Source organism: Eretmochelys imbricata, chromosome 14 (assembly GCF_965152235.1).
Source record: "Eretmochelys imbricata isolate rEreImb1 chromosome 14, rEreImb1.hap1, whole genome shotgun sequence".
In the NCBI taxonomy this organism is placed as follows: domain Eukaryota; kingdom Metazoa; phylum Chordata; order Testudines; family Cheloniidae; genus Eretmochelys; species Eretmochelys imbricata.
Window position 1 is genome coordinate 16,565,737 of NC_135585.1, and position 18,777 is coordinate 16,584,513.

At 42.8% G+C, this 18,777-nt stretch overlaps 1 protein-coding gene across 1 annotated transcript in view; it reads right to left on the bottom strand.

Annotated features, from left to right (window-relative positions):
- UBE2O (ubiquitin conjugating enzyme E2 O) overlaps positions 1-18,777 on the bottom strand; it is a 92,012-nt gene that overhangs the window by 23,875 nt on the left and 49,360 nt on the right. Inside the window, exons 2-7 of the mRNA XM_077834350.1 lie at positions 16,704-16,763; positions 6,399-6,509; positions 5,175-5,272; positions 3,725-3,788; positions 1,396-1,539; positions 972-1,081 (exon numbers count right to left, since the gene is read on the bottom strand). Of these exons, the coding sequence (XP_077690476.1) occupies positions 972-1,081; positions 1,396-1,539; positions 3,725-3,788; positions 5,175-5,272; positions 6,399-6,509; positions 16,704-16,763 (587 nt within the window). The remainder of the gene's footprint in view (positions 1-971; positions 1,082-1,395; positions 1,540-3,724; positions 3,789-5,174; positions 5,273-6,398; positions 6,510-16,703; positions 16,764-18,777) is intronic.

An 18,777-nucleotide genomic window follows, 5' to 3' on the forward strand; every position in this document is an offset into this window, starting at 1 on the left:
AGAAGATGAAAACTGTCACCTCCCCAGTCAGCCTCAGAGCAAGAGATAATGAACACCCTAGCGATGAGTAGAACCTCCACATAGTTAGCGGGTGCATATGCTGATGCACACCAGTCCTGTACATACGCTGATGTATGTGAGATCCATGTGGGTGGCACTAATTAAAATGGGACCAATTTTGCATTACAACTAACATTTCCCAGGAGACTAGAATTTTTTAGGTTAGTCTCTCTCATACACACACAGAGATGTAAGGGAAGAGCTATAGAGTATTTCCAGGCCACCTGGGAACTGGGAGGAGAAGAGTAGCCACCTCCTCCACATACAAGGCCTAGTTACTCTTGTCAACCTCCCAGAGAGAATTAAAAATTTTGCTTTTTCTTTCCATAGGCTGAGAACTCCTGCTCCTGAAGCTACCTTCAGATGGGATTGCACGGCTCTGTTCTCCTACAGAGTTCCAAAACTCACCTACCCTCTTTCCTCACTTCAACAGAGTACCTTATGGCTAACATGCATACCCTGTGGCCTGCAAGGGGCATCAGATGCTCCGCAACATTGGCACTGCTCCTTGGCTGGCCAAGCAATGTTAGCTGCCTTCCCCTCCCACTTCTGAAATAGAGCTTGGAGCTGTAGGATTCAAAGATTCAGTCCACTGCAGCTAAATGAGGGACAGAAGGGGAAGAGGAATTTGGATGCTGTCTCCCTGCTGTTCAGCTGGGGAGCACTTCTACTGGAGGAGAGCATGTGACGCCAGCCTTTCTACCATTAAACTAAAAACCTCCACTAGCCAGTCAGATGATGCTCCCTGAGGCTGGGAGACAGGAAATGGCTGGAGTAAAGCTCCCTACGTAGGGTGCTGATGACAAAGTTGGATTTCTTATGTCTATTTGCTGGAAGAAGGGCATGTTATCCACTGACTGCCCTGGCATCTTAGGATGGTGGGGAACATGGGTACTTTAAGCAGATCTCACCTGGACAAGTTCTCCTGCGTGATTACCGAAGGTGGGGGACTTACACTGTCAGTACCTCCAGGACAGAAACTTTTAGTGATCCAAGTAACTTTTAGTTCCACCACTTGTACCTGAAAAATGAAGGAGAGGAAGGGGAAGGAGAACATCACTTTTTCTGGGAACTTTACTGAATCAGATTCCAAAGCTTATGGATTCTCAACATGGAAAATGGTTTTCACTTCTAGATGGCTGGACCTAGCCCCTGGATTTTTAAGAAAAACAGCCATGGTCTGCTTCTAATTGTGCTTCCGCACTGGTTAAGAGTTAATTGCATTCATCATGCTTCTATAGTGCTCAAATACAACAACTGTCTCAGGGGGTTCCAGTTCTTTCAGGAAGATTGTCCCTGTTCCCATAGTAAGTAGCCACGTGTCTGCTCACTAACCTCTTCCACCACCACTCTGAACTTGCTCTTTGTGCTCAAGACAGGCTTCACACCTGAAAGCCACTGCACACTGGAGAAGACTTTTGAGGGACCAATGAGGACTTGCCCAGGATAAAAGCCGTATGAGTCATCAAAGAAAAGGCCCTGAAAGAAAACGGCAGCATAAGGGTACTGTGTGTCAGAGAGCAGCTAATGCCTGAAAACATTCTGTTGTGATGACATGGATTTCTGCATTTCTCTTCCCTCGTTCTTGATCACTAAGGATATCTTTAAGCGAAGAGACCTGTTTGCAAGTTCCCTTGCTTCTATGCATCATTCCTTTGCTGAAGTCATCACATCAGTTTCTATAGCAACACACTGAATATCACACATTCACAAACAAGGGATTTCAATTTAGTGGGGAAGAGGCAGAGGTAATCGCAAAGAACAATTATCTTGATTTCATGCAAATGTTTTTAGTAACAAATAGTGTGGTCTAAGCACCGGGGTGGACAACAGGAACCCCTGATTTCTTATACCTGCTCTCACAAGGACATTAATGGCTTCTGTCAAGCCACTGAACTTCTCTTCCCCTGCTTCCCCAGTTGCAAAATGGGAGTAATATTGCACATGTACCTGAAGGCCCTGTTAGGCAGATTTACCTAATACTCATATATTTTTGTAAATAAAGCTCTAGGAACTAACCATTTACCTTCTGGGCAACTTTTGTTCATGACAATTGGGGTGACACCGAGCTGGGAATGAGGCATGGCTCAGGGGTTTAGATAGCAATCTGATTCATGTGTTCAAATTTTTCTACTGATCATCATTTAAAATCTTGCAATTTGTCAAGGGTACATAAGATTAGTGCTGTAGGATATAAATCATAAGTGCCAAGAATACACATAGGAATACTGAGCACTAACTTAACGGTAATGAGAAAGAACAAAAGGAGAGACGTTTTCAAAAGAGACTTGTGACTGAATGCCTCAGCTGGACACACCTTGAACTTCAGAGACCTAATTCTAAGAAAGTACAAAAAGCCACGCTCTGGAAATCCTGCCCCTTTAAAGGGCATCTCAAGTCGGGCACCCAAAATCACCAGTCACCTCTGAAAAATGTAGGCCACGATACAGTAAAGAGGCTGAACTTGTTCTGCATTGAGAAGCAATTTACACTTTGGGATCAGATGTTAGAGATACTGGACAGCAATTAGATTGAGACTCTCCTCAATCCATGGACAATGAAATCCTGCAGGAAAAGACACCACATTAAACTGACATCACTTGATCGTCAGCAGAGACATCACATTCTTTAAGGAATCTGGTGGCAGATCACTAGGATTTTGCCTAATTCTAGGATGCTGGCAGAATTTCCATAGGATGAGGCCAACTGTATCAACAAAATAAAGAGCCTTTACACTGTAGGCAATTCCTACAGCCATACCCATCAATAAAGAAACTTTAGAATAGTATTGAATGACAGGATCTAAGAGGAAAAGCCAATTACTTCTGAAGGTTTAAATCTATCACACAGTAGATTTTGTGTTCTCAGCCTGGTTATTAGTAGACAGCTCTCCAGAGTGCACAGTCTGGGACAATTCAGCAAGAATAGTAGTGTCCACTAAAATAGCAAAAGCTGATGCAGGTCAGGATTAGAGAGGCATACCATCAATTTTATTATTAAAAATTAATTTTGAAACATTCTGATTTCTGACAGAGCACCCTTAAAATGGCATGCTTTTTTGTTATTCCATCAAACATTTTTAGAAGGGTTCTTCCATCCTCTGTTGATGTTCATTAGTGTCTTTTCAAGCAGGGTGACTATAACGAGGATCAGTGAAACCACCTGTACTTTGTGTAAGACACTTGAAAAGGTATTGTCCACTAGCTTCTTTCAGTTAGTGATCTCACATGCTGCTTTTTTTTTTTTTTTTTTTTACTCCATGCATCTGAAGTGGGTTTTTTGTCCACAAAAGCTTATGCCCAAATAAATCTGTTAGTCTTTAAAGTGCCACTGGACTCCTCGTTGTTTTTGTGGATACAGACTAACACAGCTACCCCCTGATACTTGTCACATGCTACTTGTAACACTAACAAGTATGACTACTAACAGACGGTAATGTGCTTTTAAATTGGTGTCCTCCTCAAGTGCTCCCTCCATGTGAAAAAAAATAATCTAGCAAAACATTTTCAGCAACGTGGTATTTAAGTTGTAGGGCAAATACAAGTTATTGGGCAAAGCCACATTTTCTTCCTGCAGAAACCTATATTAAAAAAAAAAAAAAAAAAAAAAAAGACCAGTTCTGGGCGGATTCTAAAAGAAATTCTGCAGAGGACCAGAAACTTACTGAGTCACTGACATGAGGGCAGACATCATAGAGCTTTGCTCCATCTTCTGTGCTCATAGAACACCTGGAAAAACAAAGAAGAGCTGGGAGACAGACCATGCAATGGTGAAGTCAGCCACCTCAACAGCACCACATAGATCGATCATCTGGGCATCTCTGCCACTGCAGGGGCCTCAGGAATTTGTGGTATCTTGGTTTCTCCCGTCCTCTGCCTGTGGCTCACAGTTTAGAATGTTTAACTCAAGTCTTTGAGTTTAACATAAGGGTATCTGGGTGAAAGTTAATGACTTGTGTTGTACAGAAGTTCAGACTAGATCAGGGGTAGGCAACCTATGGCATGTGTGCCAAAGGTGGCACGTGAGCCGATTTTTCAGTGGCACTCACACTGCCCAGGTCCTGGCCACCGGTCCGGGGGGCTCTGCATTTTAATTTTAAATGAAGCTTCTTAAACATTAAAAACCTTCTTTACTTTACATACAACAATAGTTTAGGTTCTATAGACTTATAGAAAGAGACCTTCTAAAAACATTAAAATGTATTACTGGCACGCGAAACCTTAAATTAGAGTGAATAAATGAAGACTCAGCACACCGCTTCTGAAAGGTTGCCTACCGCTGGACTAGATTATCTAAAGGTCCCTTTCTGGATTTAAACTCTATGAAATACCTATGTGTGTGTTTGCAGCACACTGCTGGTCCTTTCCAGGGTAAAGCAAATCCCCTGGTTTTAGATAAGAACTCGGTAAACACTACTCCACTTTAAAAAGCATAACTGAGCACATGAAATCTATGAGGGAAGTGGGCTGTTGGGTGGAGGTCTTTTGCCTACTAGTAACCTGAACACTCATAACTCACAGCTGTTTCAGAGCAGTGCTGGAACCCAGGCTCCAGAAAGCTAACAAACGTTTTGGCATACCTCTTTTCTGAAATGAGACCTAAGGTGGCATTTCCAATAATTCACTGACAGCAAGACCCTATGCAAAAAATGGTGCTTTTTACAGATTACGTGATCTGTAATATCTCCAGAATGATTTGCTTTTCCTCTGAAAAAGAGGCTCAAAATTGGGGCTGCGGGGTTCCCTGTTTATTGTCTCTCAAAGACTCAAATGTCAAAATGTGCTCAGTTTAAAAGAGTTTTTTTTTTTTTAGCTACCAACCTCGCAAACCTCTTCTGGACTATGTGATTTCTGGATCATAATCATACTGTCAGGGATTAGCTTTGCTTCGTCTAAGGGGTAACAGAGCTGCCAACTATCCAATATATACTTTTACACCCCTTCTTGCCCAAAATGTGTTATCACCTGTGGCTGAAAATAATGTGAGCACAAGACCTGCTGTCACCAGAGTAATGGCTGCACGAGTGAGATGCCACGTATGCTTAGAGTACTTTTAAAAGAGACTACAGTTACCATGCCCAAAGGTAAAGGGGATGTTCTGTTTCAGAAACGTACCTGGCTCCATTGGAGAGCTTCAGGATGACTTGGTTCTTTAAGTCATAGACCTTCCCTAGCCAACAGTCAAAGGCTATGTAGTCGCCGTACATAAATGGCTAAGGAAAAAAAAACCAAACAAACTATAAAATGCAACCTAATTCCTTGAAATATCACGTAAACAATACACAATGCAGACTGCCCAGCAATCTCTTCTGCTCAAAACGGCCCAGGACTGAAACAGCAGGGCTGCTGCAAGTTGGAATTGAGATACTGTAGAAGTGCATGCTTTGCATGCAAAAATTGGCCCGATCGATACCTACATTCTCTAGGTAATGAAAACAGCTTGGTCTCTTTCTTGACTTTTTCTTAGACCGTAAACAGAGAAAACGGTCTTAATCTATCTGTAAATTGCTTTGCATTATTTATAAGGTGAACTGGCCAGAGCTGTGCAAAGGAAATCTTGTGCAGCACCTGCATACATTGGGTAAAGCAGTGCAGAATATGATCAGTTTCACTTTCATGGGCAGTTATTCCAACCCTAGAAGAGACGCTCATGTCCTTTTGCAGGAAAACCTCCCTGTAGCTGCCACCCACAAATACATATCTCTGCAGAATGGTTGCAACATTCCTCATCACTTTAGAAAGGCTTCACACTACAGCCATTTATGGAGGGGTGGGGGAAAGGAGGGAAAGACGCTTGTTTCCAGTCTATTTTCTCAACTCAATGAAGGAAACAAACAGGGAAAATCTTCGCCTTCAATTTATCGTTTTGCAATCACCCACCCACTCAAAACCAGGTATGCCTCAGTCTGCTTCAGCCGGACCAAAAAAAAAGATTTGCTCTTTTAAACATTTCTGTAACCTGTTGATATAGTAACTATGTGTTGCAGCTTAGGACTGTGTCATTGTCATGGGACTGCCAGGGTCAGGTGATCCCATCAGCTAATCACAACGCAGAAGCGTCTCAGACCATTTGATACTGACAGTCTTCTCAGTCTAATGGGATCTAGCAGTATGATCAGAAACACAGGAGGGAAGGGGTTGGATGCTACACTTTCCTCCGGCAGTAAGGACATTTCTGGTAGATTTAGAATAAAGCCAAGTCACAGGTGTACAACAAAACACTGAAGTGTCCATCTTGCAAGTGGCGCTGCTTGCCTGGGGTACACCACCATCCCTGCGAGGTACCAAACCCCTAGCACCCCTGGGAGGAGAGGAGAAGGATTGTGGCTGTGTTCTCACCCAGATATGCTGTAGGTCTTTGCTGTTGACAGGATAGAGGATACAGTTGGTTCCTACCAGTTTCACAGCACACTCTATGTTTACATCGATTACAGTCCCGCACTGGCTGTCCTGAAAATGCAAAGAGAGAGGGAGTGGGGGAAAAGGGTCAGTAACCGGGGAAAATTCTCAAGTGATAGGTCAACTGCACGCAGGTGAAAGGTGCAGAACTGACAGCCCTGGATGGGTGAAACCCTCTATTTATCCTCAGAGCAGACAGCACTGACAGAAGCAGTGCAAACTTCCCCCAATAACCCTGTTCTGGAGGGATCACTGCACCCAGAAATGTAAAGCAGTCTGAAGTCAAGGATTGGGTGCGGGGGGGGTATGTGTTAGGTTAAAAAACCCCTTCTTCCCAGTGATAATTTTAACTGGCTGTTGCTGCAGCAACTTATGAATTCCTGCCTCTGCTTGTGTAAGGAGATAGCTCGTTCAGCTGGCAACGTAAAACAGCTGCTGCTTGTTCACCAGTTTAGCACTTGAGTCCCCTGTAGCTTGGCTCCCAGATAAATGGTGTCCTGTTACTGTCACGCTCAACGGAACAATTCACTACGACTCCACAGGATTTCCTCCCACAGGTAAAGCTCCAAACAGAGGGCAGAGCATGAGTGCCAGATGCCAAGAAGCTATAAAACAGTTTGTTGCCTTTTTACTCTGAGAGTTTCCTATTCAACACACTTTACCTATTTGTCTTCACCCTACAGCTGGCAGCCAGTGCAGTAGAGAAGCTGGCATCTTTCACTGGACCAAATGTATTAAGTCACAAGATTTCAAGCCGAACAACTTACTTGTTGGTCCAAACAAAAAACATCATCTACCGTCGCTCACTTTTTAGTGGGGACCAATGATCAAATCTTCAGTTAAAAAAAGCTGAGCTTTAGACGTGAGCCTTTAGAAAGGGTTCTACAGTAACACGTACACATTTCACAAACACGGTTTAGCTCTCCAAGGAAGAGAAGCTAACCCAAACATTCTGGTAGCAGACTCTGGCAGCTACTCTGCCCTCCTGACACAATCAATAGTTTTATATGTTCATGACCATAGTCCATTACAAAACCGGACTAAGGGATGGCGTGGAGAATGCATTGCTCTCATTGGCTTCAGTAGCTGTCCTGATCTCAAACATCAAGGTCTACTATTAATGGAAATAAGAACGCACACTTTGAAGAGCTGACACTGTACAAGTACTGAATGAGCTAGCTCATTCCACATAAACATTCTGTCCTTTCTAACATATTTATTTACTCAAGCCCTGCATCTAGAGCCACATGCAGCTTTTTAAAAATCCACACGTTTTTTGGTGCTCAATTCACTCTGCCTGGTCTCAGGGACAGCCAGTCATAGGAAGGACCTTCACAAATACAGACGGGGACTGTCCAGGATAATATCTGAATAGATTGCTCAGCAAATGAACCAGAGCTGTCTGGATTCCCTTCATCCTTCCTAGGCAGAATACAGGGCTTGAGGCAGTGAGATGCAGGGAGAGAAATCATTCATCTGTTCTCCTCCAGACAGCCAAGAAGAGGGGGATCAAGGGAGGGAAGCTCATTTACCCCCACCCCTATAATGTGTGTTGGCAACAGCACATCTCTGCTCTTCTCCCTAGCATAATGGTGCCAGCATTACTCAGTAATGTAGGGCTCTGTAGTTTGATTGGAATAGCACAGCTCTGAAACAAAAAACCCTGACTACCATAGACAGGGAAACCCTGCTGTCAACAACTGCATTCAAAGACTTAAGCATAGCTTTGCCAGAGCCGTGCTCAACTATTTTCCCAGACAGCAGCTGCTAGCTTACTTCAAGCCACAGGACAAACAAGACCTGGACAGCAAGTCTCACCTTTAGGAAGTCAACTGCAGTGGCTCATTACTTTGCATGCGACCACTTGCCCCTGGTCTGCCCCAGAATGGTCTTAGATTTGATAAACCCCATGATATTGTTCCTTATCATTTAATACTTTTATTTCTAGTTTTTACTTCGTAATTCCAGGTAAAAGAACCTGAAAATGTTGGTTTATGATGAACATTTCAGAATTTCACTCATCTCAGGAGATATGATTTTTGTGCATCAGACAGTGAGTGCTAGGAGAGTTCTAGGAGCCAACAAAGCATTATGTTCTAGAGGCTGCAATTTCTACCAAATGATCTCGGGGTCCCCCTCCCCCGTTCTTCATTTCTAATGGAAAAGGCACAATAGTACACTCAACATCTTATCAATAGGTGACATAGAAATGCCTTCACTGCACTTGCATTTATCTGCCACTCACCAAAAAATAATCACGTCATAAGTAGTTCAGAGAATTCTCTGCTGGTTTAGTCTGTCTCATACCATGTCCATTTCCCACTCACTGACCAAAGCTTTCCAAGGCACATCACATTAAAATACTGAACAGGAAAGACAGCCTCTGTGGTATAGAGCAGGGACTCTGCATTATACAGCAAGCCTGCCAGTGTCTGGCTATGTGCCCTAATCCCCTGCCTCTGCTCCCTGCCTATTTCCAGGGGTCTCATGACTAACACTGCTATTGAAAGAACAGAGGATCAGCAGATGAAGCGTGGAGATTGCTTAGCAGCCGTCTTGTGCTGAGCTTGTTACAGAGGTAGGCTCAACCTTATTGCTCGGCTCTGCTGAGATGAGGCAAAAAGCTGCTGCTGCATTGGATGCAGAGAAATTACAGAAACAAGTGTCTTCAAAACAAGTTGTTCAATTTTTAATTTGTATTTTCAATTGGGATTTCTCCATACACAATTCCAGCCAAGGACAAGCCAGGAGGTTCCCCCAGTTTCCCACTCTATTACACTTATCTGCTCCAGTTTTCCATTCCCCTCTTCCCAAGCCCCTCTCTGGTGGAGACTCCTTTCGGAGTCAGTCATGGTTCTTGGGTCAGTCAGCAGGAAGCTCCTGCTAATCTAAAGTGAATATGCATCCCCCATAGCGCTTCCAGTCCACACTGGCCTAGGGTTATGAGAGACCAAGTCTCCAACTGGGCAAGCCCCCTTGCTTTAGCAGATAAGAGATTTGAAGGTGGCCCACTTCGGAACCTTCATATTCTGTCATCTACAGATCTCGTTTTAAATCACTGTGTGGCTTAGTTCAGCTTGTCCCTCCCCTTGGACAGGTGCTCAGAAGCAGGGCTCTAAATGATTGTATGGGAGAGAGAGTGACTTTGGAGAACATGCAGGGGTTACACCCCAGGACACCCCATCTGTGCCACCCTTCCTCAGTGCCTCCCCTCCAATTACTTGGATGTTCTTAACTTATTTTATTACGAGACTGTGACGTTATCTGATTAAAATATGACCATATAGATCATTGTTGCAAACACTGTTCTATATCTGCAGCAAATATTGTACAAAGATTGTCAAGTGAGGTGTCTATGATAAGGTTATGATTTGCTAGTCATGATTATGCTATCTGTACGCATGTATCGTTTTTGTATTTGAAGTTATAAGTATTGGCTTTATACTTGGATTTCAACTGTTTGCTCTTGGGGTAATGCCACAAGGTAGCTAGCCAGTACATCTTGGAGGGACTATTCAAATGGAGTGGCCCATCAAAAGAACATTTAACTGACAATGGACCATGGGAGATGCCCATCTACACTTAATGGAATTTCCTACTGTGACCAGGCAAAATGATGGACATAGGACTTGCCCACGTGACCCAAACTCCATCTTGTTGCTGTAATTTTCCACAGTGAGAACAATGGGATGCCCTCCACATTGCAAAAGCTATAAAAGGCCCTGGAAACCCCTCCATTTTGTCTTCAATCCTGCTTCTTACCTCTGGAGGAACTTTGCTACAAACTGAAGCTCTGAACAAAGGACTGAATGACCCATCCAAGCGGTGGATGTATTCCAGAGACTTGACTTAAGCCAGCAGTTTATTCCATCACTGCTACAAGCCTGAACCAAGAACTTTGCCATTACTATATGTAATTGATTCCTTTAACCAATTTCAACTGTAGCCTCTTTCTTTTTATGAATAAACCTTTAGATTTTAGATACTAAAGGATTGGCACCAGCATTATTTTTGGGTAAGAGCGAAGTTATATATTGACCTGGGTGTGTGGCTGGTGCTTTGGGATCAGAAGAGCCTGCTGAAACTGGTTGTAAAGAACCACTCATCCCTGAATCCAGTTTTCTTGGTGGTGATATAAGAACTGGAATGCCTGAAGAAACTGCCTTTATGTTTTCTTGTTAGCCAGTGTGGTGAAACAGGACTTTACTTTTATGGCTGCTTTGGTATACTTTAGAAAAGAATAACCACCAGTTTTGGGTTGTGTTTGTCCTATTTCTAGCAGTTTGTCCTGAATTTGGCATCCTCAGTTGTGACCCACTAAGGCACAGTTACAGAGACACTAATCCTTGAGGAGCAGAACCTGCTGGCTACAACTTTTCCTGCTGATTCATTCCACCAGGTTAGAATGGGGCCGAGTGATTCATTTTCAAAGTGAGACCGAGCCAGCATATGTCTTGTGCAATAATACAGGGTTTTAACTATAGATTTCCCCGAAGCCTCCACACGGTCAGCCTCAGTCAGGTGGAACTGTGCCCTGTTCTATTCTATTCAAGATAAAGGGGAAGGTCACAGGAAAATGGAGAGTCAAGATTTCACTGTTCCGTTCTAAAATCAATTTCTCATGAGCCAGTGATGAATGGATGGAACTGGAAATCCAGCACCGTGCCCGTTAGCATACGATCAATCACAGCTTAATTGAGTCCTGAGCACTAGATGAGTCAAGCACCCTTTGTTGCAATGAACACATTCCTGTCCATCCATCGTTGTCCCCACAGCACATATCATGCCAGAGAAATGCCCAAGTTTGGGATGGGGAAGCTTTCATTTGTCCAGTTCACCGTCCCATCCAAAACACAGCCATATGAAAGGCTAGGAAGAGAAGAAAATGACTTGTGTTGGTTGCATTTTTTTTTTAAACCACACCATGCCATCAATGAAAAATTAAGACCAGCCACATATTGGAAAGGATCGAGTGATGGCAGGTAGTTAAATGCTCAGATCTACACCTGAGGTGACAGTGTGCAAGATAGCAATTCTGGCACAGTAAGACATCACACATTAGCACACACATGAAATAAGTGAGACAGCATATTATCCTCAGCTCATTCAAAAAGGAAAGTGTGAAAGGACAGAAAACATTTGCCAAGGGAGGGAGGGGGAGAAGAGAAGAAATACCAGTAGAAACAAATCATTTCAACCTTCTAGGAAGACAGTAAAAGAAAGGCAACGGAGGGTAAACAAAAGGAAAACTTGTCAGTGAGTGTCCCTCAGAGTAAAAATGAAATGCAACAGTGCCCATTTACTGCCAGGTACTGGAATGCGTCCTTAATCGCCCCTTTATTACACATACAGGTCATACCACTTGTGATAAAGTTAGTGGCCAGCTGTCTATCTCACCGTACCACCAGTGGGTCTGACATTGGAGAGGAAGTTGGGAGAAAATACACGTCAGAATAAGTAGGGACGGAGTTTGCAACTGCAAAATACTGCCAGGCTAGCTAAATTCCTAAAGAGATCATATGGCTTCATTTGAGGACAGATATTGAACATCCTTGATATTCCCCTCATGCAATCAAATCCACACATCTCCGATTGAGTGCTAATGCTGTAACATTCTACAACATAGCAACTAGGACTTAAAACAACATTGGGGAAGAGGAAAGCTTGTGGTCTGCTGTTTAAGCACCAGCTCCATTCTGCTGAATTGGCTATACTGGACACTTTTAGCTACGTCTTGCCTCAAGAGCCCATGGAGTTTTCACACCTGTTTTCCGAGGTCAGATGTACAGAGAGCACTCACTGGAGATCTATTTTGAAAGATCTCTCAAGAGACACTTCTTCCCATTCAGGAATATGGGAAGTTATGCTAACTGCACCACAAAACTCTGTTTCCATTGCAACTGCTACACTAGACCTTGGAAATTTTACTTCCAATGGATAAAGAGAATATTTTACATGTATATGGGCATGCTAAATGCTGGGGTCATGAAAGAGTTTTACGGTAATATGTCTCCAATGAGGACTCTGCTAGTCTTGTAAAAAGGTACCAGGCACAGGATGAATTTTAATTTGGCTAGGCTCAGTTGCAGTACCTAGAGAGGTGATTCAACCAGTATGTGGAACTACTGTATGGACTTAAACTTTATAATGAAACAAGTCTTCCCTTGCAAAACAGCAGGAGTGTTGCATGTGATGGACAAGACTTGAGCTAAATCCACGGGCACATTGCTCGGGAATTCTGTGCCCAGAATGTGAAAAGGCAGGATATATACAGGTTTAAAAGCAAGAAACTATGTGCAGATGAGACAGCCAACCAACCCAGCTTCAGGTGAGCAGGGAAAATGGAAGAGCCTCTGGTACCAACCTCATACAGTGTGGGACTCCCACTTCACCTTTGCCCCATCCCCCACTCACAACAAAAAACCCACCAACCTTTGAAGTCCAGACACCAGAAGCAAGAGCCACACCCCTTGCCCTCAACATGGTATTGGGAGCTCTTATGTTGCTCCAATGCTGGGTCAGCTCCTATGGCACAGTCTCTAATTAATGCTCCAGCACATACCAAGGTGGGTGTAAAGGCAAAGTGTCGAGCGAACTGCTGCTTCCAAAAAGCATTCTGCACCACCTTCACCGCCGCCCCATGGGCGAGCGTAAAAGAGTCCCACTTAAATATAACGCATGAAGGCAAACCACTGAACACTGACAAAACGTACAAGTGCTTATATACAAATGCTAGAAGTCTAAATATTAAGATGGGTGAACTAGAGTACCTGGCATTAAATGAGGAAATTGATGTAATAGGCATCATGAAAACTTGGTAGAATGAGGATAATCAATGGGACATGGTAATATCAGGGTACAAAATACATAGGAATGACAGACTAGGTTGCACTGGTGTGGGAGTGGCACCATATGTGAAAGAAAGCCTAAAGTCAAAGAACAAAATCTTAAATGAATCAAATTTTACCGTAGAATCTCTATGGATAGAAATTCCATGCTTGAACAATAAGAGTTTAGCAGTAGGAATAGATTACTGACCACACGACCAGAACAGTGACTATGAAATGCTCAAGATTGAAGAGCCCACAAAAGCAGAAAATGCAATAATAATGGGGGATTTCAACTATCCTCATATTGATTGGGTATGTGTCTCCTCAGGACGGAATGCAGAGATAAAATTTCTAGACACATTAAATGATTGCTTCTTGGAGCAGCTTGTCCTGCAACCCACAATGGGAGAGGTAGTTCTTGATTTAGTCCTAAATGAAACACAGGATCGGGCCCAAGATGTGCACAGAGCTGAAATGCTTGGTAATAGTGACCATAATGTAATTAAATTTAACATCCTTGTAGGGGGAAAAATGGCAGAGAAACCCACCATGGTTGCATTTAACTTCAAAGAGGGGAACTACATAAAAAAGAGGAAGCTAGTTAAACGCAAATGTAAAGAAACAATCACAAGGGTGAAATGCCTGCAAGTGGCATGGATATTATTTAAAAATACCATAAACAGAGGCTCAAACTAAGTGTATAGTGCAAATTAAAAAACAAAAACAAGAGGACCAGACAAATACCACCATGGCTAAACAACAGAGTAAAAGAGGTGGTTAGAAGCAAAAAGGCATCCATTAAAATTGGAAATCAAATTCTAGAGAGGAAAATAGAAAGGACCATAAACTCTGGCAAGTCAAGTGTAAAAGTATAAGGCAGACCAAGAAAGAATCTGAAGAGCAACTAGCCAAGCACACAAAAACGGACAGCAACCTTTTTGTTAAGTAAAGCAGAAGCAGGATACCTGCCAAACAGTCAGAGTGGCCACTTGACGATCAAGGTGCTAAGAGAGCACTTGAGAGAGACCAGGCTGTTGCAGAGAAGCTACATGATTTCTTTGAATCAGTGTTCACTGCAGAAGTTATGGGGGAGATCCCCATGCCTGAGCCATTCTTTTTAGGTGACAAATCTGAGGAACTGTCCCAGACTGAGGCTTCAGTAGAGGTGGTTTTGGAGGAAAGCGATAAAGCAATCAGTAATAAGTCACCAGGACCAGATGGTATTCGCCCAAGGGTTCTGAAGGAACTCCAATATGAAATTGCAGAACTACTAACCATGGTAGGTAACCTATTGCTTAAATCAGCCTCTGTACCAGATGACTGGAGGGTAGCTAATATAATGCTGATTTTTTAAAAAAGGCTTCAGAGGTGATCCTGGTAATTATAGCCTAGTAAACTTAACTTCAGCACTAGGCCAATTGGTTGAAACTATAGTAAAGAACAAAATCAGACACATAGATAAACACAATATGCTGGGGAAACGTCAATATGGCTTTGTAAAGGGAAATCATGCCTCACCAATCTATCAGAATTCTCTGAAGGAGTCAACAAGCATGTGACCAAGAGTGATCCAGTGGATATAGTGTAGCTGGACTTTCAGAAAGCCTTTGACAAGGTGCGTCACCAAAGGCTCTTAAGCAAAGTAAGCAGTCACAGGAATAAGAGGGAAGGTCCTCTCATGGATCAGTAACTGGTTAAAAGATAGGAAACAAAAGAGTAGGAATAAATGGTAATTTTTCACAATGGAGAGAGGTAAATAGCAGGGTTCCCCCAGGGATCTGTACTGGGACCAGTGCTGTTCAACATATTCATAAGTGAGATGGAAAAATGTGCAGACAATACTATATTACTCAAGATAGTTAAGTCCAAAGCTGACTGTGAAGAGTCACAAAGGGATCTCACAAAACTGGGTGACTGGGCAACAAAATGGCAGGTTAAATTCAATGCTGATAAGTAATAAAGTAACGCACTTTGGAAAACAATTCCCCAAGTATACATACAAAATGATGGGGGGTGTACATTAGCTGTTATCACTCAAGAAAAAGATCTTGGAGTCACTATGGATAATTCCCTGAAAACATCCACTCAGTGTGCAGCAGCAGTCAAAAAAAGCCAACAGAATGTTAAGAACCATTAAGAAAGAGATAGATAAGACAGAAATATAATGCCACTATAGAAATCCATGGCATGCCCACACCTTGAATACTGCGTGCAGTTTTGGTCACCTCATCACAAAAAAAGAAAAATCAGAAATGGAACAGGTGCAGAGAAGGGCAACAAAAACTATTAGGGGTACGGAACAGCTTCCGTATAAGGAGAGATTAAAAAGTCTGGGGGCAGGTGTACACTACAAACTTCATCGCAGCTGCACCACTGTAGTACTTCTAATGAAGACGCTCTAAGCTGATGGAAGAGAGCTCTCTCATCGGCTTAATAACTCCACCTCAGAGAGGCGGTAGCTATGTTGACAGGAGCTCTCTCACCAACACGGTGCTGTGCATGTGGGGGTTAACGTGGGTATAACTACGTTGTTCAGGGGTTCGGATTTTTCACACCCGAGTGACGTGCTATATGGAAATAAATGTGTAGTGTAGACCTCGCCTGGAACCGTTCATTTTAGAAAAGAGATGACTAAGGAGGGATCTGATAGAGGTCTATCAAATCACAAACAGTGTGGAGGAAGTGCATAAGGAAGTATTATTTACCCTTTTACGTAACACAAGAACTAAGGGGTCACCCGATGAGAATAACAGACAGCAGGTTTAAAACAAACAAAAGGAAGTATTTCTTCACACAATGCACAGTCACCCTGTGGAACTTGTTGCCAGGGGAAGTTGTGAAGACCAAGAGTATAACTGGGGTTCAAAAAAGAATTAGATAAGTTCATGAAGAACAGGTCTGTCAAAGCCTATTAGCCAAGATGGGACGCAACCCCATGCCCTAGCTGTCCCTACATCTCCAACTGCCAGAAGCTGGGACTGGACGACAGAGGATGGATCACTTGATAAATTGCCCTGTTCTGTTCATTCCTTCTGAAGCCACTGCCAGAGACAGAATACTGGGCTTGCTGGATCTTTGGTCTTACCCAGTATGGCCATTGTTATGAACTATGTGGGATGTTTCACCATTACGGGTGCAGGGAGACTCGTCCTTCAAATTTAAAGTTCAGAGGATAGGCAAGCTTTTTGTTCAATTATGTGAGATTATCAGCCTCACCTACTCAAGAGGCTTCCATCTCTTCCAGTTACGCACTATGACTGATACTGCATTTCTAACCATAGTTTGCTATCTGTTAATAGACTAAAAAATGAAGCTGTTGGATGCTTTCTGGGTGTGTCTGACTTCAACTTAGGTGTTTTGGCCAGTCTTAGATATCCATGCAGCAGTATCATGATCTTTTAAAAGCAGCACTTACATTTGAGCTCATGTGTCTGACCACATCCCGAGGGACCACCGAGCGATCCTCAAGCTTCAGCTAGGAGAAAAGAGGAAAAAAAAGAGACCAGGTTTAGTGACCTCAGATGACGTTTGATGAAAAACTAGGACAAAGTGAGTGAAATGGTCTATTTAGCTGTTAATACTTCATGCTTCTGGAATATAGAGCATTTCAGCAGAGGCTTGCAAAGTGCTTTTATAGGCACTGGATTAACCCTCTCAGCACCTTTCAAGGCAGGCATTATACCCATTTTGTAGCTCTGAAACATGGCAATTAAGTGATCTGTCCATAGTTTTGCTGCAAATCAATTATGCTGCAACACCAGGAATAGGACACAGAAATCTTGACTAAGTTCCTGGCTCTCCCAATCCACATTTCAGTATCCTGTGGTAGAGGGCGGTGTGTGTGGTGATACAGGTGAAAGTGGATCACAAAGGCTAGTTTTCCTTTGTCTTGTACTATTCATCTAACCAGTTAAGCATCACACACAATACCCCAAAACTCTGTGGTAATCCCATTTAGCCAAGAGCATCTTGTGCAGCTCTTGGAAAGCCACATCTTAACTAGCTAGGGACGTGATTTGTGTTATTGTGCTTTCCCATCACAGCACACACTCCCCTTAAAACCAGTCAAGTGCAGAGATTCTCTAGTCCTGCAGCAAAAAATTTTTAAGAAGTTATCATCTACAATATACGAGACATTGTTTATGCCTTCTGTTTCACTCAGCAGTCCCATCGTCCAGGCAAGACAAAATTCTTGTATCAGAACACACCATTAAAAGCAGAGGCTAAGATTTGTTCATGTATATCCCCCTTCAAACTTCTCAAAGCACTTTACAGTAATGAGTTAGAAATTACTTCCAAAGCGACTGTGGCAGCAAATGGAGTAGCTGAACAACCATTACATGCTCAGCAATAGTTCACACACAGCCTTGGGCATCAGAACTCACTGAACTGAGGCAGGGAGGGGATGAGGCAACGTGGTTTGGCGGACTAAAATGCAGTAGTAAGAGACAGGTACTTCTGAATTCTAACCCCAGTTCTGCCAATGATCTAATGCAGCCTTAGACAGATCACAATCTCAGTTAAACATGGGAATACCAACGTAGTTTCCAGAGGTGTTGCAAAGGCATGTTAACTATTGTCTGTACAGCATTTTCATCCCTGAAAATGTGTTAAATACCATTACAGCCCTTTTGGACAAGTGTTCTGGGATCTACAAGAATTGAGGATAGAACTACTGATTAGCATCTTACTCTCAAGACAAACTTTTAACACTGCATCATCTATCAAAACACTGGAAAAAACTTGCCAAGGGTTCCAAGTATCAGAGGGGTAGCCGTGTTAGTCTGTATCCACAAAAACAATGAAGAGTCCTTAAAGACTAACAGATATATTTGGGCATAAGCTTTCGTGGAGAAGTGGGGGTTTTTTACCCATGAAAGCTTATGCCCAAATAAATCTGTTAGTCTTTAAGGTGCCACCAGACTCCTTGTTGTTTTTGCCAAGGGTTATTGTGGATTCCCTTTCACGGAAAACTTTAAAATCAAGACTGGATGTTTTTCTAAAAATATATGCTCAAGGAATTATTTTGGGATGTTCTATGGCTTAAATTATACAGGCGGTCAGACAAATGGTCCCTTCTGACCTTGGAAGCTATGAACTGCTTTTCCCCATCAATCTCTATCCCAAAATTCAATACTGCTTCATTGGCATTTGGTGGAAATCCAAGCTGCAGCCTGAGGTTTGGATTAGCGATTTAGTCAGAAACTTGTAATCTAAGGGCAAGTGCTGGAACCAAACATCCTACTATGTACGGTCATATTTTACTGAAAACCCATAAAGTAACACACACAATTAACTATAATGAGTTGAATGGTTAAAATGGGACTGGGAGTCAGAACGCTCTACCACTGTATATCTTTGAGCATGTTAATTTCTTATGCCTGTTGGTGATATTTCCTCCATCTCCTCCCCCAAACTCTCAGGAGTAGTGAGGGTTAAGTTTTGTAAAGCAGTTAGAAATTCTTCAGTGAAAAGGTACTACAAGTACA